Consider the following 27214-nt stretch of genomic DNA (forward strand, 5'->3'; position numbering starts at 1 on the left):
TATCATGAATTCTTGGTCTTGTTGGATTTGTGAGAATCTACTGAATCTACTGGTACCTTTTTTCCCATGTAACAATAAGAAATATACTCAAAACCTTGCAATATCATCTTACATTTTGGAAGGTATTCTAAAAAAAAAAAAATGCACATCTCTGAAATGGTACGACTTTGCACATTTGGGTGGGAAGATGCACACAAAATCCACTTTTTCTTCATCCAAAGACGAAGCTTCCTGTTCACTGTAGGAAGCCATGTTGTCACCACATGTCACCAAGCTGCTATGTTACGGAGCTTGCCATTGGCAAATTGCTTGTAATCAATGTAATAATTGGTTAGTTCCGCGGGGAGATTTAGTAGGTATTTTTAACATGTAAACAATGAATTAAAAATTGAAATTACTCATTAATAACCCAGATATTGAATGTGAAAAGTCACTAAACATTTCCTGTAATATCCTCTACCAAATATACAAAAATCATGCCCACCCTTTTCATGCAAAGACATAATCATTGGGATGGCTGGGTGTGTTTTTGCTTTGGTGCGGGTACTAAAAATTATAACCCTTATTTCCTCAGAAATCGTGAACTGACTTGACTTAAAGTCATCAAGCTACCAGTAGCTGTTAAAAGTGCTAACAGAACAAATTAAATGAAATTTTCATTCAATGGAAATACTGGAGCACAGACTTCTTAGATGATATGCTAGAACACGTAACCACACAGGAAGTCATGTTATTGATAAAATGCTCAGAAAGGATAAATATTGTCATTCACAATACGCAGCCATGGCTAGCGGGACGCTGGTTGCAGTGCTCTAAGTCTAAAGAAAGACCAGCACAAACCGTTGACGTCATACACAAGCAGGATGGAAAACAAAGAACAAAACTTTGTAAAGCTCTAATATATTTTGCTTTTTACAATATTGTGGTTACTAAATTAATTTTCATTTCGGGTAGGTGGTTAAACAACTTTCATCTAGAAAACAGGGTGGGTGGATGATTGAAGGGCAGCGGTACAAGGCACGGATATGGTATTTATCCAAAATGAAATGAAGAGATTTTGTTGTGGCAATGTTACAAACCTGTTGACTTTAACTTCACATCATATTGAGTATGATGGAGTCTTTGTTTACTGTCAAATATGATAAGTGTGCATTGAAATTGTGCCATCTAATTTTAGGTGTGATGTCAGTGCTGGCTGATGTCCGTCCCAACAATGACCTCGGACATCCTCTGTGTGCTAACCTGAGACAAGGGGACTGGCTGATAGACTATTGCTTCAAAACTCCTGCCCAGAGGAGGCACTTACAGAGGTAAACCTTAAAGGACCCTCACGACCATTTCAACATTCTAGTTAAATTGCTGGAAACCATAAATCTCAAAAAGAGACAGTTATGTCTTTTTTTTTTAGATTCCCTCATTAACCACTACAAGTATTTTGTGAAATTATGTGACATACAGTATGTTCAATATTGCTTCTGTCTGTTGATGCATGCTTTTGGTTCAGTACCTCTCACCTGCCTTCTTTGTACAACTGATTATCATGAACACACTAAAATTGTGCTGAGTAATTTAACGTTTTTCATATTAAGATCATATTGATTGATCAAACTTTGGGTTTGTGTGTACACCAGTACACCAGTGTGTGTGTGTATATATATATATTATATATATATATATATATATATATTATATATATATATATATATATAATTATCGCCCAAATATGAAAGCTGCTGACTTATAGTCAGAGACCTGTTCACTTCACCTCAAATAAAGAACTTGAGAACAGATGGTCCATTCGTTAGCTGGTAAGCTTTCAATCTGTGTGTCTTTTTTCTGATGCTGTTTAGATATTTATGGAGTATGTTCATGTCCAACTTGGTTTTTCTAATTGTGTTTATAGCTTTCTGTTTTATATAGAATGGGATACACGTTTCAATTGTCATGGTAACCAGTCGGATGTGGGAAAATATCGGCCCGCAAATCAGAGCGCGTGTAGCGTCACAGCCATATAATAATATACAAATAATAAATATAAATATATATATAAATAAATAAATGTTTGAGTTCAGTGGTATGAATATTTCATGAGGTTTGCTTTCACCAAATTAAATATTTTCCATTGAAAGCATGAAAAAACATTCATTATTTCTTTTATATAACGGCTAAATTAGATCCTTGTCATTTGATATTTTATTCATTTATAAACAACAGAAAAGGGACTTACATTTTGGTGCTCCACTGGTGTTTTGATGTCAACAGTCCAACATGAACTTTAAATTGGAGTCCAAAATTTTTCTCATTCAACTTGGAAAAACAGTTAGTCTGTGATGCCGTGCAGTGAATGCAATTTTTGGAAGTGTACTTCTAAAAACAACAACAACAAAAAAAAGACTTTGTGTAGTTCCTCAGTCCAGCAAAAAATTACATCAGAAATTAGTTTTTTTTTTTTTTTTATCCGAACAGCTCTTCATGCCTCCAGACGGCTTACGTGTAGTACTTGATTTTGTGCGCGTGTGTGTATGTGTGTGTGTTGGAAGAATTAGCAGCGTCAATTAGCTGCTTCAAATCCTCGTCTGTCAGCAAAACAAACACAGCTGTCTTTAGCTAAACACCGCCCCCATAGTGCAAATTTCATATAGCATCAAAATTGCGCGTTAAAAAGGACTATTGCACGGTCAATGAAAAACAACAGCAAATAGTATGAATAATCCACGTCACGGGACATATCAAATGACAAGGATCCACTCGGCCATTATTAAAACCGATTATTTACGGGTATAACACCAAAGCATTCCATTACTTATGCTTTTGGAGGGGACTTGTGTCAGGTTGCTGGATGTTATATGATCAAAGTGGGAATGTGCTATTGGGGAAATTCTGACAGCTCATTTGGTCTAGAATACAGCTCATACAGATGAATTAAGCTCCAGTTTGATGTGACATAGCTCTTAAAAAAAAAAAAAAAAAAAGATAGTTATCATTGCAAGTTTAAATGTCATAACATGGTAAAGTTAATCCTCAGATCATGCATGACTCCTTTATGCCCATAGGTTGGTAAGTGGCTGGAGGCCATGTTCAGCTACCTGAAACACATTCCTCGCTACCTCATCCCCTCTTACTTTGATGCCATCTTGGTAGCAACCTACACTACTGCCCTGGACGCAACAGTCAAGCTCATGTCTAGGTAGGGTCTTTGTGTGCCACTGTAAGTTATGACATTGTTTAATAGTTACATGTTGTGTGGTAGAATCTACTGAAGGAATTTTTGTGAGACTCATGGAGAAGAGTGTTGTTGATATCTGCAATTAAAATTTAAAGCTGAATTTTAGGAACTGTGTCCAAGTGACTTCTGAAGCTGCTTTTGATGTAACTTCTTGTTTCCTTACTTGTTCATGTATATATAGTTTCATCCAGAATGGATCGACCTTTCTTCGTCACTTGGCACTGGGTTCAATTCAGATGTGTGGTGTTGGACGCTTCCCAGCCCTCCCTCCAATTTCTGATCAATTAGAAAGCATCCCCTATCGCCTCAGTCCAGTTACAGGCCAAAAGGAGCAGTGTTGTGTGTCACTGGCTGCAGGTAACCTTGCACAAAACATTACAGGTCCTATCAAAGTGGTGCACATTGCAAGTGCCACTGCTAGTGTGCAACCGATGTTATCATTTTCACACCCAGCGCCCACATCATGTAAGAAAACGAATGTACTGTAATTGTGCTCACCAATGTTGGTCTAATAATGAGGTGTGTCCAGGCACAATGTTGACACAATGATATTGTGTGGCAGCATAAACCGATTACACCGTAGAAGATAGGTGTCAAACTGATTCCAGAAAGGGCCAAGAGGGTGCAGGTTTTCTTTGTAACCACCAACTCCAGCAGGTGATTTCACTGATGAACATCACTTTGAGCAGATGGGAAGAGCTCATCAGTGAAATTACCTGCTGGAGTTGGTGGTTACAAGAAAACCTGCATCCTCTTGGCCCTTTCTGGAATCAGTTTGACACCTATGCCATAGAAGACACACCAAAAGCAAGGCGCAAAGTCAAGCAAAGTGTTGTGGTGTTTATAAGGTGAAATATTCAGGTTTGCTGTACATAAGTGAATTCATGATGCACGTCCGTTCTGCTTGTAAACTGAATTGAAAACAACCATTGAATGCAATATTAGTAACAGATAATGGAAAGATATAGTCCTTCACCTCAAGGAGCCTTGGTGGTGCAGACCCTTGAACTGTGTCTGTCTAAATAACTGTGCACCTGGTGCCCTCCGTTCTTAAAGAGAATGACATGGTTTCACTTCTTCTTATGCCCAAAATATGTCCTGACTAATTGAGAACAGTTACAGTTTTCTTTGTGCCCTCATCCTGCTGTTGCACCCCCCTATCAATCAATCAATCCATTTTTTTATATAGCGCCAAATCACAACAAACAGTTGCCCCAAGGCGCTTTATATTGTAAGGCAAGGCCATACAATAATTATGTAAAACCCCAACGGTCAAAACGAACCCCTGTGAGCAAGCACTTGGCTACAATGGGAAGGAAAACTCCCTTTTAACAGGAAGAAACCTCCAGCAGAACCAGGCTCAGGGAGGGGCAGTTTTCTGCTGGGACTGGTTGGGGCTGAGGGAGAGAACCAGGAAAAAGACATGCTGTGGAGGGGAGCAGAGATCGATCACTAATGATTAAATGCAGAGTGGTGCATAAGAGCAAAAAGAGAAAGAAACAGTGCATCATGGGAACCCCCAGCAGTCTATGTCTATAGCAGCATAACTAAGGGATGGTTCAGGGTCACCTGATCCAGCCCTAACTATAAGCTTTAGCAAAAAGGAAGTTTTAAGCCTAATCTTAAAAGTAGAGAGGGTGTCTGTCTCCCTGATCTGAATTGGGAGCTGGTTCCACAGGAGAGGAGCCTGAAAGCTGAAGGCTCTGCCTCCCATTCTACTCTTACAAACCCTAGGAACTACAAGTAACCTGCAGTCTGAGAGCGAAGCGCTCTATTGGGGTGATATGGTACTACGAGGTCCCTAAGATAAGATGGGACCTGATTATTCAAAACCTTATAAGTAAGAAGAAGAATTTTAAATTCTATTCTAGAATTAACAGGAAGCCAATGAAGAGAGGCCAATATGGGTGAGATATGCTCTCTCCTTCTAGTCCCCGTCAGTACTCTAGCTGCAGCATTTTGAATTAACTGAAGGTTTTTAGGGAACTTTTAGGACAACCTGATAATAATGAATTACAATAGTCCAGCCTAGAGGAAATAAATGCATGAATTAGTTTTTCAGCATCACTCTGAGACAAGACCTTTCGGATTTTAGAGATATTGCGTAAATGCAAAAAAGCAGTCCTACATATTTGTTTAATATGCGCTTTGAATGACATATCCTGATCAAAACTGACTCCAAGATTTCTCACAGTATTACTAGAGGTCAGGGTAATGCCATCCAGAGTAAGGATCTGGTTAGACACCATGTTTCTAAGATTTGTGTGGGCCAAGTACAATAACTTCAGTTTTATCTGAGTTTAAAAGCAGGAAATTAGAGGCATCCATGTCTTTAGGTCTGTAAGACAATCCTGCAGTTTAGCTAATTGGTGTGTGGTCCTCTGGCTTCATGGATAGATAAAGCTGGGTATCATCTGCGTAACAATGAAAATTTAAGCAATACCGTCTATAATACTGCCTAAGGGAAGCATGTATAAAGTGAATAAAATTGGTCCTAGCACAGAACCTGTGGAACTCCATAATTAACTTTAGTCTGTGAAGAAGATTCCCCATTTACATGAACAAATTGTAATCTATTAGACAAATATGATTCAAACCACCGCAGCGCAGTGCCTTTAATACCTATGGCATGCTCTAATCTCTGTAATAAAATTTTATGGTCACAGTATCAAAAGCAGCACTGAGGTCTAACAGAACAGCACAGAGATGAGTCCACTGTCCGAGGCCATAAGAAGATCATTTGTAACCTTCACTAATGCTGTTTCTGTACTATGAGGGCATAACTAACCCTAGTGGAGTTAGTTATGCCCTGATTGCACCCTCACAATGCGCTTCAGATTCTTCACAGCAGATCAAGATAGGGCTCAGGGGAGTTTCAGTAGTTAAGACTAAATCCTTTCAAACCATTGAAAGTGAATCTGTTTTCTAATCTTGTAATGTTGACTTGAAGAATTTTCAGGTATTAGCATAAAGAATTATTAAACGGCACAATCGCCACCTGATTTATTGGACTGATTGATTTTTGTTTATAGGTCTTCCTCATTTCTCCTCTGGGATTTTCCGTTGTTGGGGCAGGGACACTTTATCGCTCTCAGAGGACTCATGCTTCTCACTGGGAGACATATTGAGGCACGGTAAGTGTGTGTTTGTGCATTTTTGTGTTAAAATCTACCCTGTAGCCTGCTGTGCTTCATGAATAACTGTGTCCCTGCAGTATAATTTGTAAGTAGGTTGATTAGTAAGTAGGTCAGTCAGTTGATTAAATAAAGTTGTATTGAATTGAACTGGTGGTAATTGTTATTTATCACCTTTCAAATGCCTCCAGAATAATTAAACGTAATGGACGTCTCTTCTCATGGTCTTCACAGTAACATCATCCTGGCTTTGCGGGTACGTTGCGTCATGGTTTGATCCCCAACCTGCTTGGCGAGGGTCGCTGTGCCAGATACAACTGTCGTGATGCTGTCTGGTGGTGGCTGCAGTGCATTCAGGTAGGAAGAACTCTTCTTCTAAAACGGAGGACAAATTATAGACATAGGCCTATCCCAGCAGTCATTAGGTGAGAGTCGCACTACATCCTGGACAGGACATCAGTCTACCACAGGGCACACATTCACACCCACACACACCTTTAGTCAATGTAAAGCTTCCAGTTCACCAAACATGCATGTCCTTGGAGGTGAGAGTAAGCCAGCACACCCGGATGGAACCCACACTAACATGGACGGAACATACCACCTCCACATAGAAAGGACCTTGTGTGAAGCAATCACAGGGCCTTCTTGCTGTGAGGCAATAGCAGTGCTAAACACAAAGCCACTGTGATGCCCTGTAACAATTCAGTTAAATTCAATTTATTTTTAAAGTGACTATTCACAACATAAGTTGACACAAAATGGTACACACCCACCCAACGTGCAAATAAATTGTCAACAGTAAGTGTAAGTTTATTTTTATGCATATAGCTCATTTAAAAAACTAAGTGCACTGGGATGGAATGTTCCTTGATGCCTGTCCTCAGACCACTTAATTTCACAGACTGGATTTGACCTAAATGTTTTGCGTACATGCCCGAAAATTGTCATCATTTGCATACAGTCTAAACCGGTAAAGCTAAGGTCTTCGTATCTCTGTCTGGGACAACAGGCGCTGTGAAATGTTCTGTGCTTTGCTTATCACACTGACATAAACACATGCATCACAAAGTTTTGATTAGGGCTGAAACGATTACTCGAGTAATTCGAATAATTCGGTTACAAAAATTGTTGAGGGAAATTCTTTGCCTTGAAGCGTCATTTAAAGCTGTAGTACATATGCCAGGCCTGCAGGTGGCACTGTAATGTTCCCACAAAAATCGAGAAGAAGACCGTAGAGCATGCCCATAACTAATGTAAGCGCTAATCAATGTAGCAGGCGATGCTACAAGTTTACAAAGCCACATGCTGAGTAAAATAAAGCTTTTAAGAGAAAGAGTGTGTGCTGATCATCTGAAACGGACGTACGAGGTCTGTCCATAAAGTATCGTACCTTTTATTTTTTTTCAAAAACTATATGGATTTCTTTCATATGTTTTTATGTCAGACATGCTTGAACCCTCGTGCGCATGCGTGAGTTTTTCCACGCCTGTCGGTGACGTCATTCGCCTGTGAGCACACCTTGTGGAAGGAGTGGTCCCGCCCCCTCGTCGGATTTTCATTGTCTGGAAATGGCGGAATGAAAAGGACTTTTTTTCCATCAGAATTTTTTCAGAAGCTGTTAGAGACTGGCACCTGGAAACCATTCGAAAAATGTATCTGGCTTTCAGTGAAAATTTCACGGGCTTCACAGAGAATAAGGACTTTAACTACAGGTTTAAGGACCCCTTTAAAGGACGGTCGGTGCGCCGAGCTGCGGCTATGCGGCACAAACCACTGTCTATCTCGGCTTTCAGTGCTTACCAGTCGAGTGAGTATAAAAGAACTTGTGGAGAGCTGGACATGTCCCAACTTGTCGTCTGACACTCCGAAACAGAGGTGTTCCTTTGTCTCGCTTCATCAGCGAATCGGTCGTGACGCGCGAAGCCTCCGCGCGGCTTTCCATGACAAAATCTCTTGTTAAAAGTGAAATCTGCCGGAAAATGGCTGATGTCCAGGTCTTGTGATAACCAGAGAGAGCACACGACGGTCTCGTATCCACAGAGCCATCAACTTAGAAATGATCCAGTGGTTTGTGCCGCATCGTCGCAGCTCGCAGCGCAGCGCACCGACCGTCCTTTAAAGGGGTCCTTAACCTGTAGTTAAAGTCCTTATTCTCTGTGAAGCCCGTAAAATTTTCACTGAAAGCCAGATAAATTTTTCGAATGGTTTCTAGGTGCCAGTCTCTAACAGCTTCTGAAAAAATTCTGATGGAAAAAAGTCCTTTTCATTCCGCCATTTCCAGACAATGAAAATCCGACGAGGGGGGCGGGACCACTCCTTCCACAAGGCGTGCTCACAGGCGAATGACGTCACCGACAGGCGTGGAAAATCTCACGCTTGCGCATGAGGGTTCAAGCATGTCTGACGTAAAAACATATGAATGAAATCCATATAGTTTTTGAAAAACAATAAAAAGGTACGATACTTTATGGACAGACCTCGTATTATGCGTTTAAAGTGAAGCAGTGTGTTTATAGAGGGTTTTCATGTGACGTATCGGTCACGTCATTTTGTGTCCCGCGGCCATTCTGGATTATGACGCGGTGGCCGCTGTGATACGCTACGTGCATTTGGCGAACAATTGCAGAAGCTTCAACGTCAGTGTAAAGAAGCCTCACAGCACCGTGGCACTGAGAGAGATCCGCCGCTACCAGAAATCCACTGCTCCCAGAATATTATTTTATTTTATTCGGCAATACAATTATATAAGAATACATAAAAATACCACCAAGGATAACACAAGATCGCTTCCAATACGGTTGCTTATTTACATTGTGGTCCTCGAGCACCGACCTGCTGATCCGCAAGCTGGCCCTTCTAGCGCCCGGTGAGAGAAATCGCTCAGGACTTCAAGACGACCTCTGCTTTCAGAGCTCCGCTGTGATGCTCTGCAGGAGGCCGGCGAGGCTGACCTGGTCGGCAGCTTCCTAGTTCACAATATCGCAGTGTGACACTGTCGGGCCAGTTCGTTACATCACCACTAAATTCACTATCTGGTATAAGATACGATCCACTGAACCAACTGCTACACATCTATCACGATAAATAGCTTTTTCTCGAGGATTTAAAGCCTCGTAATAACCGTACATTCTCTCTATTTTTCTATCACGCGCCAGCCTCCTTGTAATCCAGAATGGAGACGGCACCTGTCCTGCAGCAAATCGGTCATGTGATTGAAAACCCTCTATACCACGAGACCGGGATGTTTGGATTCCTCTACTGATCACAAGGATGGCTGGATCCGGTCGAGCTTATGGTTGTTTATAGACAAACATCAGTCTTTCCATTGGTACCAAGTATTAGCTTAGTTGCGCTGATTACGAAAAACAGCGGGGCCAAATACTACAGCAGTGATCTGGAACCGGCAATGATCCAGAATTGGGCAAGTGACTGTAATTACCTGGAAAACAGAGAGAAGGAACATCCTAAACTTAAAAATCTGCATGATGGCACAGCGGACATTGTGCCATTGCTTAGGGAGAGCCTTGCCACAACTGATAGTTTTAAAAATACAAATTACTTTTTTTATCCAATTACTCGATAATCGATAAAATAATTGATAGAATACTCGATTCCAAAAATATTTGATAGCTGCAGCCCTAGTTTTGATATAACACATACCGCTCAGATATAACAACGTGATCACGGTCACCTGCATATAACAACAACACTCTTCACCCAGTCACATAGCTCCAAAAGTGACTGAGCCACAGACTTCAGCATACCAGTGTAGCATCACGTATGCAGGAGTAAGTCCACTAGTTTTAAAACCAGTTAGTGCCATTTTATCCCAGATTCTATGTCATGCTGGAAGCGTAAGGCTGCTAATAGTGGAGTGAGATTCTCTCTTTTTTTTTTTTTTTTTTTTTTGGTCCCAGTCAGTAAACTTACACCAGCTTTCTGGAATTAGCAAGAGGATGATTCAGTGACTCCAGCATTCAGATAAAGTCAACAACTAGACTTGATGTAACAAAGGTATAACGTTATCAAAGTTCTGAAGGTGTTTTTGACAATGGGAAGAAACCTCAAGCAGACCAGGCCCACTGGTGTGACCATCTGCTTTGGCCATACTACCAAAACACTTGAAACAAAAGTACAAGAAATGTCAAACATTGACATTAAGCTTTTAGTGACTTGTCCATAGGACAAGTAACCCTGGCAGTTGACTTGTCCTATAGGAAAAGCTGGTTGTCCGGACAACCCATGACTGAGATTCATATTAAATATTTATCACATATACTTTGCTCTGACTTGTCACTTAATAAAAACCTGTCATACTTCTTTTGTTTGTAAGTACTTTAACTTTAATATTCCAACATAAGAATTGCAGCTGAAATAGAAAAATCATTATATTTCAACATTTCCTGGGACTGAGATTCAGATTAAATATTCATCACATCTTCTTTTCTGTGACATATCACTTCATGAAAAATTAATACTGTTATTCTTCTCACCCTGTTCAACTCTGTGAAATTTAAGCTTATTTATTATTGTTTACAATGACTGCATGTTTGATTAATTAGGAAATACCTACTGTGGAAGTACTGAAATTACACGTTTTCATAAATTGCTTCTCTCCTGTGTGGGTGGTAAAATTCAATTTCCAAAAAATAAACTTTATTTACATATTGCATGCATAGCCTCTAGCCTTTTAATCTGTTAACCAAGATATAACTCATAATGTTCTCTCCTGTGATTGTTCATAATCGGGGAAAAATTTTAATAATTGGTAAATGCCAATATGCATCTGCTTCTCTCCTGTGTTTTCTGAATTCATCACTGTTCAATGCATGATCATTTTCCAGTATGTATTTTATAAAGGAAATCAAATTCTTTTATTTCAACATTTAAAAATGACTTACTGGTCCGCAATTGAAGGAAAATCCCCACAGACATGGCACTATATTGTGTTGTCCTCTTCCTTGTGCCCCAGCCACGGATAATCCTGTGTCCAGCTACTCATAAATTTCCTCTCGCTTCCTTTCTCTTCATACCTCTTCTTTAAAGCTTCTACACTTGCAGAGGTTGATGTTTTGCATTTGACTGGCACTTTCCCTGGTATCTGGCCCGGTTCAGAGGTTTTAGAAAAGACATTCTGCTCAATATACGAGGTCTGTCAATAAAGTATAGGTCCTTTTTATTTTTTTTTCAAAAACTATATGGATTCATTCATATGTTTTACGTCAGACATGCTTGAACCCTCGTGCGCATGCGTGAGTTTTTCCACGCCTGTCGGTGACGTCATTCGCCTGTGAGCACTCCTTGTGGGAGGAGTCGTCCAGCCCCTCGTCGGAATTCCTTTGTCTGAGAAGTGCTGAGAGACTGGCGCTTTGTTTGATCAAAATTTTTCTAAACCTGTGAGACACATCGAAGTGGACACAGTTCGAAAAATTAAGCTGGTTTTCAGTGAAAATTTAACGGCTGATGAGAGATTTTGAGGTGATACTGTCTGTTGATCCAGGACGTCGTGAGAGAACAGAGAAGTTTTAAAAGAAGTCGGTTTCAGCATTTTATCCGGATATTCCACTGTTAAAGGAGATTTTTTTTTAATGAAAGATGTGCAGACGGATTGCGCGTCGGCTCGCAGCCGGCGCGACGCTCCGCCGCAGGAAAAACACCTCTGTTGGAAGCCTTAAGGACAAGTTGGAACATGTCCAGCTGTTAAACCATTTCTCATATGCTCACTCCACTGAAAGCTATCAAAAGCCGCCTGGATTTTACAAATGGTATTAACACGGAGGTGTTTTTCCTGTGCCGCCGCACCGCGCGGCTGCGTCCCGACGCGCGGACCCGTCCGCACGTCTTTCATTAAAAAAATTTCCTTTAACAGTGGAATATCCGGATAAAATGCTGAAACCGACTTCTTCTGAAACTTCTCTGTTCTATCACGACATCCTGGATCAATAGAGCCTGAAATGTGGAGGTTTTCAGCTTGAAACAGGCTGACGACGGCGCCTGGGAGTGCTGCGCGACGTCTCGCACCATGGGAAGTCCTTAAAGCGACAGTATCACCTCAAAATCTCTCATCAGCCGTTAAAATTTTCACCAAAAACCAGCTTAATTTTTCGAACCGTGTCCACTTCGATGTGTCTCACAGGTTTAGAAAAACTTTTGATCAAACAAAGCGCCAGTCTCTCAGCAACTTCTCAGACAAAGGAATTCCGACGAGGGGCTGGACGACTCCTCCCACAAGGAGTCCTCACAGGCGAATGACGTCACCGACAGGCGTGGAAAAACTCACGCATGCGCACGAGGGTTCAAGCATGTCTGACATAAAAACATATGAATGAAATCCATATAGTTTTTGAAAAAAATAAAAAGGACCTATACTTTATTGACAGCCCTCGTATTCTTCAAAAGGCGTGTTAATCGATGCGATGTTCGTTATCTAATGTTTCCCGCCACACCATCTCGCAAGAAGATACTACGAACTAAGGCTGCCACAAACCATTATTTTGAAAGGGAGTTTTTCCTTCCCACTGTAGCCAAGTGCTTGCTCACAGGGGGTCGTTTTGACCGTTGGGGTTTTACATAATTATTGTATGGCCTTGCCTTACAATATAGAGCGCCTTGGGGCAACTGTTTGTTGTGATTTGGTGCTATATAAAAAAAAAAAATTGAATTGAAAATTGAATTGAATTGATAGTCGATTAGTCAGCGATTATTTTCGACTAGTTGGATCATACATAATTTCCTAAATTAAGGCCTTCAGCATTTTCCGAGAAACGTCAGGGGATGATAACATGAAGATTTCCAAATCAATGACTGTTTCTTAGACTTCATTTACATCAATCATTCAGAAATACAAACAGTGCAGTACTTTATAGTAAATCTGTGTCAGGTAGGCAGTTCTCAAAAACTAAATGTACATGCTGGAAGGAGACAAGGGAGGGAAGCCACCAAGACACAACCAACTCTGGAAGAACTTTTGGCTTTTGTGAGTGGAGAAACTGGGAATAGTGCAACATTTTTTTTAACTTCATTTTACATATAGTTCCAACTTTTTCTGATTTGTGGTTGTTTCAGTTGCATTTCTGAACTTACAGAACTGCTATAGAGAAAAGTGTGAACATTTTATTGTGTTTTTAAAACTTTGTGGAGCAAATGCAAACACCAACTCTTATAAAGAAGGAAAAAATACATAGACGTGCAGGAAAAACTTTGATATAAACTGAACAGAACAATGCAGGCTGATTTGACTCCCCATATTTTTTGTATAAATAAATCGTAATAAAATAAGAGGTAACTCACTTTGAAATGAATAAAACATATAGCTGCAGCTTATTGTTGTGGCAGTTTCCTCGCTTGCGAGGATAGTGGGAAGGCCTTTTTTTTTTTTTTTCTTTCTTTTTTTAGTTTATTTTCTACAAGCCCTCTGGTGGCTGAAAAGTCCGATGCGGGATGCACAAGATCTGTTACACTTGGGGCAAATGAACACTTGAGTAGGCTGGGCTTGTGCTGCTGCCCGCTCTTTCTGTCTTTGACGCTTCTGGCGTGAGGCCTCACTTCTTTCTGCCTCAAACTTCAGGCTGGCGGATTTATGCTGGAACGCCAGCCTGAGTCTATCTATAGCTAGATGCTGCCATGACTGATGCTGAATGCCTGCAAGGGAGAGCTGTTTCTTCAGCTGGTCCTTATAGCGCTTTTTGGGGGCCCCTTGGTTTCGTCTCCCTTCCTTGAGCTCGCCAAAGAGAATAATTTCGGCATGCGTGTATCATCCATCCTGGCTACGTGACCTGCCCAACGAAGCTGTTGTTTGAGTATAATAGACTCCATGCTGGGCAATTTGGCTCTGGTAAGGATGTCCTCATTTGAGACTTAGTCTGCCACTTGATCCCGAAAATGTTTCGGAGACAACGCTGATGAAAGCATTCCAGTAATCTGATCTGCTGGTGATACAGAACCCAGGTTCAGCTCCATACAGGAGGGTAGGGACCACAATGGCTCTGTAGACCTGCACTTTTGTGGAAAGGCGCAGTGCATGATTCTGCCAGACTTTCTTTGAGAGTCGACCAAAAGAACTGCTGGCCTTGGCAAGGCGACTGTTTAGGTCCTTGGCAACAGATGCGTCATTTGAGATAACACTACCGAGATACGTGAAGTGCTCTACTGCATTCAGGCTGGTACCCTCGGATGTTGATTTGGGGGGGGGGTATATGCTGTATGGGTGGCCGGTTGATATAGCACTTCTGTCTTTCTCAGGCTGATGGTGAGGCCGAAGGCTCTTGCTGCTTCAGCAAAACAGTTGACAATGTGCTGCAAGGCTTGCTCCATATGGGCGACGAGGGCGCAGTCATCTGCGAAGAGCAGCGCCATGATTAGCTGTTCTGTGATCTTAGTGTGGGACAGAAGGCGCCACAAGGTTAAACAGACTTCCGTCGGTTCTGAAGCGGATATAGATGCCGTCTGTCAAGTCTTCTTTGGCCTCACGAAGCATCATGCTGAAGAAGATGGAGAACAGAGTGGGCGCGAGGATGCAACCTTATTTGACGCCATTTGAGATGGGGAAGCTGCCGGACAGAGTCCCGTTGTACTTCACTTGTCCCATCTGGCCTTCATGCAGCTGGCGGATGATGGTGAGGAGCTTTGGAGGGCAGCCAAGGTGTGCAAGAATCTTCCACAAACCCTCACGACTGACCGTGTCAAAAGCCTTGGTTAGGTCTATGAAGGCTGCATAAAGGGCCATGTTCTGTTCTCTGCACTTCTCCTGGATCTGTCTCAGGACGAAGATCATGTCGGTGGTTCCCCTGTTGGCCCGAAATCTGCACTGACTCTCTGGAGTATTTTCATGCGCTATGGTAGGGGTAAGCCTGTTGAGCAGCACTCGAGCCAAAATCTTACCTGCTATTGAGAGGAGAGTGATGCCCCGGTAATTAGAACAGCCGGCCTTGTCACCCTTGTTCTTGTACAGGGAGACAATGACCGCATCCCGAAGGTCATGTGGAACCATTCCCTTTTCCCAGCAACTGGAGAAGAGAATCTGAAGCTTGTCGAGGACTGCCTCACCTCCATTTTGGTACACCTCTGCTGGGATGCCATCTATGCCAGGAGACTTCCCTCGATTCAGCTGCGTGGTGGCCTTTCGGATCTCTTCAAGTGTTGGGGGGTCATCAAGTTCCCATTTCACCTCCACCTGGGGAATCTTCTCGATTGATGACTCTTGCACAGTGCGCTTGTCACTGAAGAGGTTTTCAAAGTGTTCTGACCAACGCTGCATAATGGTTTCCTTGTCCGTCAGAAGGGTGGAGCCGTCTGAGGAGCGCAGGGGTGCTTGCACTTGATGTGCTGACCCATGGATGGTCTTAAGGGCTTCATAAAAGGAGCGCATGTCTCCGGCATCGGCATGTTGTTGTGTCTTCTCCGCAAAAGCTAGCCAACAGTCGCTTGCTTTGCAGTGTGGAGCAGGCATTTCTGTAAGTTGTCTTGGCAGAGTGGTCATCAGGTTTAGCTAAAAGAGTCTTGTGGCATGCACGTTTCTTTTCTAGTATTTCCTGGATCTGTGCATCAGACTCATCAAACCAGTCTTTATTTTTCCTGGCTGAGAAACCCACTACTTCTGCTGCCGTCTCCTGAAGGATGGTCTTTAATCTCATCCACTGTTGTTCAGGGTCGTCAGGCAGGCCTTCTTCTCCACCCAGTCTCTCCTCTAGTTTGGCCTGGAACTCCTTTTTTGTGTCTGTCTTGCAGCTTGTGGACTTGTAGCTTCTTAAACTGTGGGCCTTTCTTCTTAGGAGGGGGCTTGAAAGTGAAAGCAATCTTGGAACGGACCAAGCGATGATCCGTATAGCAATCCACGCTAGGCATCACCCTGGTATGTAGTACATCTCTTCTATCACGCTTTCACATCAGAACGTAGTCCAGAAGGTGCCAGTGTTTGGAGCGTGGGTGTCTCCAGGTTGCTTTGAATCTCTCTTTCTGTTGGAACAGGCTGTTGGTGATCGTCAAGTCATGTGCAGAGCAGAACTCCAGCAGCAGGCGGCCATTGTCGTTACAGTTGCCTATGCCATGTTTCCCTAGCACGTCCTTCCATACATCAGAGTCGCGGCCCACTCTGGTGTTGAAATCTCCCATGATGAGGAGCTTGTCCTGGGTGTCGACGCGCTGTAGAAGGCTGTGCAGATCGCTATAGAAAGCCTCCTTAACTCCGATGTCGGCCTGCATGGTTGGGGCATACACACTAACAATAGTGGCAAAATCCTTGTTGTTGATGGGGAGCCGGAGTGACTTGAGTCGGTCAGAATGTCCAACTGGCAAACTGTGTAACCTATGTGCTATGGCGCTCTTAATCATGAACCCGACCCCTGAGAGTCGACGATCTTCTGTAGCCTTCCCTGACCAGAACAGTGTGTAGCCTGTGCCTTCCTCGGTGAGTGACCCTTGGTCTGCAAAGCGCACCTCGCTGAGTGCAGCAATGTCTATGTCAAGCCTTGCTAGCTCTTTGGCGACTAAGGCTGAGCGTCTTCGAGGATGATCGCTATTGTCTGAGTCTATCATTGTGCATACATTCCAGCACGCAATTTTCAGGTTCTTTGTTTTTCTTTTCGCACCGCGTGTAGTGATGCCCATTGGCAGCGGTGAGCCAACCGGGTCTAGTGAGACAAGCCATGTTTAGACCACCTTTTCTAGGTCTGTCTCCATGTGGAGCAAGCAGGGCTATCCCTAAACAGGGCTGCTTGGTCACCCAGGGCCCTGCCGGATGATGCTGTTGTCTCGGGTCAGTAATCGAACGACCATAGTTCCTGAGCCGCCTGCATGCAGGATCGAGACTGCAGCTCCCAGTGCCATCATGCACCTGCTGTTTTCGCCTCTTCCCATCGCTGCAGGGTTTTCCTTCCCGCCTGCGCTCGTTGCTTAAAGTGGGGATCAGCTCGCGCACACCAATTCTACTCTTTAGGCAAGGTGGCACTCCACAGTGGCACAGGCAAGCTGAGACGGCTGTGGCGACCACCAGGCTGTAGGTTTTACATCACAGTGACCTAGCCTCTGGCTAAAGAACCTTCCTCGGAGGCACGGGGGCAGTAACCCAGGCTGGGGGTTTAACATCAAGGTTTTCCTTCCCCTAGGTGGACCGCCTTAACAGGGCTAATGAGTCCCATCTACCCACTGCTATAACCCAGTCAGCTGGGAGGCTCGTGATGGCGGGAGCGCCTAGATCCCGTATAGGTCATGGACCTACCACTGCCATACTTGAATAAACAATATCTGTGTTGTAAAACAACAAAAACACAAAGCCAACCTAATCAAAGCCAAAGTGAGTGCAGCTCCAGGAAAACCTACCTGAAACAGTCTAAAACTGACTGAAAATAAATCTGACTCAATCTAAACCGAAAACAATTCATCTAGTGCAATGTAACTATAGCTTGTAAGCTAACAAACAAAATATCAAATCAAATCACATTTATTTATTTATTTATATAGTGCCAGGTCACAACAAACAGTCACCCCAAGGCGCTTTATATTGTAAGGCAAGAGCCATACAACAATTACAGAAAAAACCCAACAGTCAAAATGACCCCCTGTGAGCAAGCACTTGGCGACAGTGGGAAGGAAAAACTCCCTTTTAACAGGAAGAAACCTCCAGCAGAACCAGGCTCAGGGAGGGGCGGTCTTCTGCTGGGACTGGTTGGGGCTGAGGGAATATAAAGCTAACCAAATCTAAATGCACTTAAAACAATCACAGTCGAAACCTTTATCACTATGAAAACAGATAAGTGTGTATAAAGCTAACTGAATCTGAAAGTAACTGGAAAAACAGGTAACTGAACATACATTAATGCAAAGATATGCAAATTGTTAAATGAATGTAAAGCTAGCAATCTAAAATGTACTTAAAATCACGCTATCTGAATCTAAAAATGTATTTATCACTATGAACATAATTTCATGCAAAACAATAGCTAAATGGATATAAAGCTAACAAAGTAAAATTGTAAAATTGATGTAAAATAACACTATCTGAATCTAAAAATGTATTTATTACTATGAAAACAGTTAAGTGTATATAAAGCTAACTGAAAAACAGCTAACTGAACATAAATTAATGCAAATCTATTTGACTAGCTAAATGAATATAAAGCTAGCAATCTAAAATTTACTTTAATAACACTATATGAATCTAAAAATATATTTATTACTATGAAAAAAGTTAAGTGTATATAAAGCTAACTGAAAAACAGCTAACTGAACATAAATTCATGCAAAGCTATGTGACTAGCTAAATGAATATAAAGCTAGCAATCTAAAATTTACTTAAAATAACACTATCTGAATCTAAAAATGTATTTATCGCTATGAAAACAGTTAAATGTATATAAAGCTAACTGAAAAACAGCTAACTTAACATATAAATTCATGCAAAGCTATGCAAAGAGAGAGTTAGAGAAGTAGAAAAAAAATCATACTTACTAACATGCTTACCTGTATTAATTGCACCTGTTTGAACTCATCACCTGTAAAAAAAAAAGACAACTGTCCATACACTTAGTCAATTAGCATCTTACAATAACTTTGAAAAATAACAAAAATCAGCAGCTTGTATTTTTATTCTGACTCCAGTTCATTTTATTGTGATGAAGTCCTTTTTTTTCTCCTCGTCAGTCACATTTTGTGCTTGAACACTACATTAAGCTCAAGATTGAACAAATACGCGTAAATACCTTTGGAAAATAACAGCTGTTAAAGTTCAGAGTTCTCACCTGCTTTTTGTGACCTGTGCCTCTGAACATCACTGCACAGCTTCTCCACAGCAGGGGTTTTTTAACCCGTGTATGTGTAATTTTTGCTCAATTCATTTATATTTTCTCATTTTTTAAGGATGTTTTAAGGATATTTGACCGTTTATTTCATCTCATGATCTCATAAATTCAGTATACAACGCGCACATGGTGTGAACAGGTCAGTGCCATCAGAAAAACACCGGTAGAGAAAGTGGAAAGAGAAGTAAAGGCAGCTCCAAGGTTTGGTTTTGTTGTGTTTGTTTTTTTTTTAACATGTTCATTCTGGTTAAAATCCTCTCTCTCTGCTCCACGCTCGCTGCACTGATGGTTCTCAGCAGAATGTAACGTCTCATGCCTCCTTTCAGGAATCTCCCTGCCTCCCTCGCAGTCTGCAGCCAGTTGACTCCGCGCGCGCGCGCGCACACACAAACACACACACACACACCGACAGCTCCTCCAGTAAACTGCGCATTTTAGACAGCTTTGAACAAGACGGCCACTGTTTTAATCAGCCATCTTATCCAAGTTTGAACGTTCAGATGACGGCAGGACGGCTCACTGCCTAAAACTATGAATTGAGAGAAAAACAAAGACTTAAATATAAGAAATGACCATCGACTACTAAATTAGTTGTCGACAATTTCAATAGTCGACGTTGTTGTGACTAGTCGACTAGTTGTAACAGCCCTACTACAAACGCACATTCCATACAGTGGTCTCGCGCACAAATTGATATCATGTTTTCCGATTGTCTGCTGCGTGGAGAGTGGCGGCAAAAACCGAAGACGCTTTCTCGCGAGGTGCGAGACAAGACGTGATGTAAATGAGAAAACAAAAAGGCGGTGGTCAGGTATTTTGGTTCCGAGTGATGAAAGAATTTGTACATTTTAAAACCAAAAAAAATGCCACTCATCCGGCCGGACAGCGATTTAGAACATATTGCTTGTCCGATCACATTTTACATTTGTCCCAGACAATTGGACAAGCATTAATGTCGATGCCTGAGAAGTGTTGCAGTGAAACAACTGTATGTATGTAGAGTCCAGTCCATAGCAAGATTTTATAAAAATGTCTACTGATATAGGCTATGTTCGACTCCGTAGTGAATTAAAGTATTCCTTTAACTTTAACTAGTAATGACTTCATGACTTTCTTTGCTAATAAAATTTTAACTATTAGAGAAAAAATTACTCATAGCCATCCCAAAGACGTATCGTTATCTTTGGCTGCTTTCAGTGATGCCGGTATTTGGGTAGACTCTTTCTCTCAGATTGTTCTGTCTGAGTTATTTTCATTAGTTATTTCATCCAAACCATCAACATGTCTATTAGACCCCATTCCTACCAGGCTGCTCAAGGAAGCCCTACCATTATTTAATGCTTCGATCTTAAATATGATCAATCTATCTTTATTAGTTGGCTATGTACCACAGGCTTTTAAGGTGGCAGTAATTAAACCATTACTTAAAAAGCCATCACTTGACCCAGCTATCTAGCTAATTATAGGCCAATCTCCAACCTTCCTTTTCTCTCAAAAATTCTTGAAAGGGTAGTTGTAAAACAGCTAACTGATCATCTGCAGAGGAATGGTCTATTTGAAGAGTTTCAGTCAGGTTTTAGAATTCATCATAGTACAGAAACAGCATTAGTGAAGGTTACAAATGATCTTCTTATGGCCTCAGACAGTGGACTCATCTCTGTGCTTGTTCTGTTAGACCTCAGTGCTGCTTTTGATACTGTTGACCATAAAATTTTATTACAGAGATTAGAGCATGCCATAGGTATTAAAGGCACTGCGCTGCGGTGGTTTGAATCATATTTATCTAATAGATTACAATTTGTTCATGTAAATGGGGAATCTTCTTCACAGACTAAGGTTAATTATGGAGTTCCACAAGGTTCTGTGCTAGGACCAATTTTATTCACTTTATACATGCTTCCCTTAGGCAGTATTATTAGACGGCATTGCTTAAATTTTCATTGTTACGCAGATGATACCCAGCTTTATCTATCCATGAAACCAGAGGATACACACCAATTAGCTAAACTGCAGGATTGTCTTACAGACATAAAGACATGGATGACCTCTAATTTCCTGCTTTTAAACTCAGATAAAACTGAAGTTATTGTACTTGGCCCCACAAATCTTAGAAACATGGTGTCTAACCAGATCCTTACTCTGGATGGCATTACCCTGACCTCTAGTAATACTGTGAGAAATCTTGGAGTCATTTTTGATCAGGATATGTCATTCAAAGCGCATATTAAACAAATATGTAAGACTGCTTTTTTGCATTTACGCAATATCTCTAAAATTAGAAAGGTCTTGTCTCAGAGTGATGCTGAAAAACTAATTCATGCATTTATTTCCTCTAGGCTGGACTATTGTAATTCATTATTATCAGGTTGTCCTAAAAGTTCCCTGAAAAGCCTTCAGTTAATTCAAAATGCTGCAGCTAGAGTACTGACGGGGACTAGAAGGAGAGAGCATATCTCACCCATATTGGCCTCTCTTCATTGGCTTCCTGTTAATTCTAGAATAGAATTTAAAATTCTTCTTCTTACTTATAAGGTTTTGAATAATCAGGTCCCATCTTATCTTAGGGACCTCATAGTACCATATCACCCCAATAGAGCGCTTCCCTCTCAGACTGCAGGCTTACTTGTAGTTCCTAGGGTTTGTAAGAGTAGAATGGGAGGCACTGCCTTCAGCTTTCAGGCTCCTCTCCTGTGGAACCAGCTCCCAATTCGGATCAGGGAGACAGACACCCTCTCTACTTTTAAGATTAGGCTTAAAACTTTCCTTTTTGCTAAAGCTTATAGTTAGGGCTGGATCAGGTGACCCTGAACCATCCCTTAGTTATGCTGCTATAGACTTAGACTGCTGGGGGGTTCCCATGATGCACTGAGTGTTTCTTTCTCTTTTTGCTCTGTATGCACCACTCTGCATTTAATCATTAGTGATTGATCTCTGCTCCCCTCCACAGCATGTCTTTTTCCTAGTTCTTTCCCTCAGCCCCAACCCGTCCCAGCAGAAGACTGCCCCTCCCTGAGCCTGGTTCTACTGGAGGTGTTTTCCTGTTAAAAGGGAGTTTTTCTTTCCCACTGTCGCCAAGTGCTTGCTCACAGGGGGTCGTTTTGACCATTGGGGTTTTTACGTAATTATTGTATGGCCTTGCCTTACAATATAAAGCGCCTTGGGGCAACTGTTTGTTGTGATTTGGCGCTATATAAATAAAATTGATTGATTGATTGAATTGCTCATCAGTGTCTCTCACTTAAAAGCAAAGCAGATGCTTCACTTCTGGTAAGGGAACTTGTGTTTGCAGGTGACACTGCACTTGTTGCACTCTCACTAGAGAAAATGCAAGTCGTTGCATTTACTACATCGTCAAAGAAGTTTGGACAAGTCAAGGTCAACATCAAGAAGACCGTAGTACTGTTCAAGCACAGTGAAACCCATCAGTTTGCGGGGATAGCTTACTTGGGGATAGCACAGCTCTGAAAAGACTGGATGAATTAACATATCTCGGCAACACCATATTGACACCATATCCAAAGATGGACTCACTAATGCTGAGCTCACAAAAACATGGCAAAACCCTGCAGCACCATCAGTAAACTGTGAGCACGGTTGTGAAGCAACCACCATTTCTCAACAACAGTCAAATACAACAGACCAGCTGTCCTGTCGAGGCTTCTGTGTGATGCAGAGAGTTAGACCCTATACACCTAGCAAGTTAAGAATCTTCACATCATTCATGATCAGACACCTCTGGTCAGTCATGGGAAACTCCTGGAAGGACAAGATAACCAACAAAGAGATACCAAAAAGAGCAAATCTGCCATCAGTGGAAAACCTAATTATCCAGTGGATGACTTGATCATCAGACAGCACCTCAAGAAACTTCAGATTGATCTCAAGACATGGCAGACCCTCACGGGCCAGAGAGATGCAGAGAGCAGCTGTTACATGAATATGTTGGCGGTCATTGTCAAAATCGACAGAGTGCAACTAGTCAGTTGCTAATGCCGCAGGTAATCTGGGCTATGCTGGCCGCAGTGTTTATTCTTACTGGAGCTTTCAAACCAAAAACATCCAAGATTGTTTCTGTGAACATGTTAGCTTGTTTATCAAACATTGAAGTTGATGTCTAAGACCAACATTTATGAAGTACGAAGCACAATACTTGCCTGCTGTGGTTGGAAACAGGGAGACCACATTTTACTTTACAACTGCTGCTGGTAAACTTTTCTCTGCCATTCAAAGATGTGTAATTTTTTGTAAGCAGAAAATATTTTAATCTGTAAAAGACCCCCCAAAAATGTTCTGAACTGGTTTCCATTATTTCTGTTAAACATTTCTGTTCCAAAACACTTAAAAATAAAAACGTTTCTGGTTTCACTGTTATTCTGAGCTATACTGTAATTGTCTCTGGGTTTTGTGTGTGTAAATAGGTGAATGTGAGGCATCACTGTTTCAGCATGAAAGCACAACACAAATGCAGTGTATTTATATTTTCCTTCAGGATTATACTACCCATGTTCCTCAAGGCCATGAAATCCTAGGTTGCCCTGTTACACGCATGTACCCGAGTGATGACTCTGAGCCCTGCAAACCTGGAGAGGTGGTATGTAGGTCATACACACACACACGCAACGATAAGTCACAACACTTTCTATTCCATGTCAAACAGACATCAACAGAACGCAAATATTTAACTGTGCCAGTACAAATAACAGAGCAAACAGGACATTTTAAGAAGAAAAAAAATGCCTCCATAAGCTTTTCACAGCTTTATCAACTTAAAATGTACCAATACCACATTTCTTCTAAATTAAACTTGAGCAGGTATCTTTTTTTTATTATTATTATTAGAATACTTTGTTTCAGTATTTGCCGAGTTGGATTTTTATCATTTTCAGTTTAATATAGAGTTTAAATATTTTGTAAATCCTCACATTCTTTTTTTTATTTGGACGTGGCTATAAGCACATAACTTGTATTCCAGGTGGTAGTGGCTTCAGATAAGAGACATTTCCACACATAGCCAGCAGCAGTACTGAGTGGTACTGAGCAGCTTTGACAGGATCTAGTAGAATTTTTTTTTTTTCCCCAGCACCTTGAGTATTTATTATAGTAACGATTTGCTCACAGCAACAGCTGAGTAAAATGTGACAACAGGAGTCAATGACTGAGTGAACAGAATCGTTTTCACTGAACCCAGGTTTTACTTGTTAACAAAATTTGTTGTTTCGACAACAGTTTTACATACCCAAGATTATATGTGCAGAGCATATGTAGTGTAGCTGTAATCCTAATGTGGAAATTTATTCTTGGCCATGTTTACAGCTCTGTTCTATCACCGGTGATTAAATGTTATTATTAATACGTTGATATATGATAGGGTTTTGTCCAGTGATGGGCAGCTAACAACTAATTAGCGAAGCAGGTGTTTTCTTCGTGGAGTAGCTTTTCAGGTAACTTTGAAGCCCATGTGCATACCAGTTACGTAGTTTGCATGAAATTAATTTCCTCTAACTTTGAGATACTGTTCATGATTTTTCACAGACTGGATTTCAAGGTGCGGTTTGGGACTGGAGAGTGTCCAATTTGGTGACCTCCAAGTCTCTGCTTTTTGTGAATAATGTGGCTCTGTTGGTTTCATCAGACTGTGACCTCTGATGTGCACTGGGCAGGTGTGAAGCGACATTGATGAGAATCAGCCCATCCAAATCTGAGACCTTGGTCCTCCATTGGCAAAAGGTGGCTTGTCCCCTCTGAGTCAGGGACAAGTCTTTGCCACTAGTGGAGCAGGTTGACTATCTTTGGGGTTTTGTTCAGGAGTGAGGATAAGAGGGAACATAAATTCAGATGGATTACGACTGTCTGATGTTCTGCCGACGGTGTATCAGACAGATGTGGTGAAGACAACTGAACCAGAAGGTGAGATGCTCAGTTTGCCAGTCAGTTTGACAATTTTATTCTCACCTACAGTCATGAACTTTGGGTAATGACTGACAGAACAATGCTGCAGATACAAGGTGCAAAAATGAGATTCCTCCATCGTGTTTCTGGGTTTACACTCCTGGACAGGGTGAGAATTTTGAATGTTCAGGAGGAAGTCAGAGTAGAGCCACTTCTTCTCCGTGAAGGGAGCCAGCTGAGGTGGTTTGGGCATCTGGTGAGGATGCCCCCTTGTCTTCTCCCCTAAGGAGGTTTTCCAGGCAAGTCAAACTGGGAGGAGGCCCTGGGGAAGACCAAGGACATGCTGGAGAGGTTATATCTCCCAGTTGGCTTGGAACCGACTCAAGATCCCCCAGGAAGAGTTTGAGGACTTGACCAAGGATACGGAAGTGGAGGATGAGCTGCTTGGTCTGGTGCCACCACGACTCACATAAGCAGCAGTATATGAATGAATAACTTTCAGTAAGCTAACATTTTTTTAAATGAAGCTCGGTGGTCAAAAACATTTCTAAATCTTAATATAACGCAATACTAAAATACCCTCGGCCATATGAGCGTTGTCTTCTCTATAATTTGCAGTTGTTTAAATGGTATCCCAGCGCAAACTCTGTGTGTGTGTGTGTGTGTGTATATATTATACATTTATTGTTCTTAACATTAATTATTAAGATCCTGTTGTCTTACGTGCAATTTGTACATGTTCAATAACGCCCCTCTGTCTATCTATCAATCATTTATAAACAATATTTTATTTACGTTTTAACAGTGTCTGCAAGAGGTTGTGTCTTTGCACATATATGAGCTTTTGACAAGAGTGGAAGTTAGGTTTGAGTTAGCTGAAGTTAGCGTGCACCCTGACATCTGCGACATGTCTTGTAGATCACTTTAGAGGTGTTATCAGTTTACAGAAACAGTGTTTTCAGTTTTAGAAATGTTTATTACTTGCTAGCTTTTACATAATATTGTTGTGAAAGTGTCGTGACACGGACCCACAACAGGGGGCGTAAATGAACGGACAGTGGATAAGCCAAAAGTAACAATTTAATGTTGTGAATCGCACAACGACGTACAGACAATAACAATATAGTGACTGTCAATCATACACCAGGTGACGTGTGGGCAGGCTCGACGATAGAGAGAAGAGCCGATCCCACACAGCTTCCACTGCCAACGGAGCTGAAGAACACCGGAGCCGCCAAGCCCTGCGCCCCAGGTGGCCGCTGTCTTCAGCAGTCAGACCCGGTACTGCTGGCAGAGAACAGACAGTCCAGATGAGTGTGAGGTCACACACTCAGTAATCCCACAGTCTGTATTCAGTAAGGAGGGAGAACCTCCACCTCCAATCACACACTCGTGCAGCTCCTGTCTAACCACTTATCTGGTTGGGGTGTGAAGCAAAGCCGTTGCTGATCACACCAAACGCCAATCCCACAGATAAGGACACACCACAGGAAAACGGCTGCAAAGAAGTTCAGATTATTACTCAATGTTTTGAGTCAGCAGAGAAAATTACCTGATTGGTAGTTGATTTCTCGGCGGGGAGGTGGAATTGCAGTCCGGCCTTTAAGGTGGTGGTGATGATGTGGATGAGTGACAGCTGATGCTGATGACGAGTAACAGCTGTCACTCCCGGTTGCTATGACGCCCTCTCCTGGTTGAAGCCCGCACTTCAAGCAGGGCGCCATCTGGTGGTGGTGGGCCAGCAGTACCTCCTCTTCAGCGGCCCACACAACAAATATATGACAAAGAGGTTATATTTACACACAAAATAAACAGACTTTGCAGCTAGCTAGACCAGCCACATGTCATGGTGCCTCTCTACTCTGATTGGCTGTCACCCGCACCCCCCCCCCCCCGAACCCACCCCTCAAAAAGAAAAGAAAAGAAATGGAATGTGACTTTTTAACCTCTTAAAATAGGTCAAGGTTAGCCATCTTGAAGTGGTCCAAGGTCAGTGTCCCAAGAATGTTCCCTGTGAATTTGAAGACTGGCAATAATAGGACCAGATTTATGCTGTGCACAGAGAGAGAGATGGAAGGACGCAAAGTCTTCACAATACCCGATGACCATATTTGATGGCCTTGGGTAAAAAAAAAAATCATATGTTTGTTTCTGTTGGAGCTTAGCCT

At 41.9% G+C, this 27214-nt stretch overlaps 1 protein-coding gene across 1 annotated transcript in view; it reads left to right on the top strand.

Moving 5' to 3' along the window:
- The window catches only part of LOC117521439 (glycogen debranching enzyme-like), a 211854-nt gene that overhangs the window by 151747 nt on the left and 32893 nt on the right, over window positions 1-27214 (top strand). Inside the window, 9 exon segments of the mRNA XM_034182736.1 lie at window positions 1178-1296; window positions 2814-2831; window positions 3054-3187; window positions 3408-3583; window positions 6259-6303; window positions 6306-6360; window positions 6595-6605; window positions 6608-6717; window positions 23647-23748. Of these exon segments, the coding sequence (XP_034038627.1) occupies window positions 1178-1296; window positions 2814-2831; window positions 3054-3187; window positions 3408-3583; window positions 6259-6303; window positions 6306-6360; window positions 6595-6605; window positions 6608-6717; window positions 23647-23748 (770 nt within the window).

This window comes from Thalassophryne amazonica, chromosome 12, assembly GCF_902500255.1.
Source record: "Thalassophryne amazonica chromosome 12, fThaAma1.1, whole genome shotgun sequence".
Taxonomy (NCBI): domain Eukaryota; kingdom Metazoa; phylum Chordata; class Actinopteri; order Batrachoidiformes; family Batrachoididae; genus Thalassophryne; species Thalassophryne amazonica.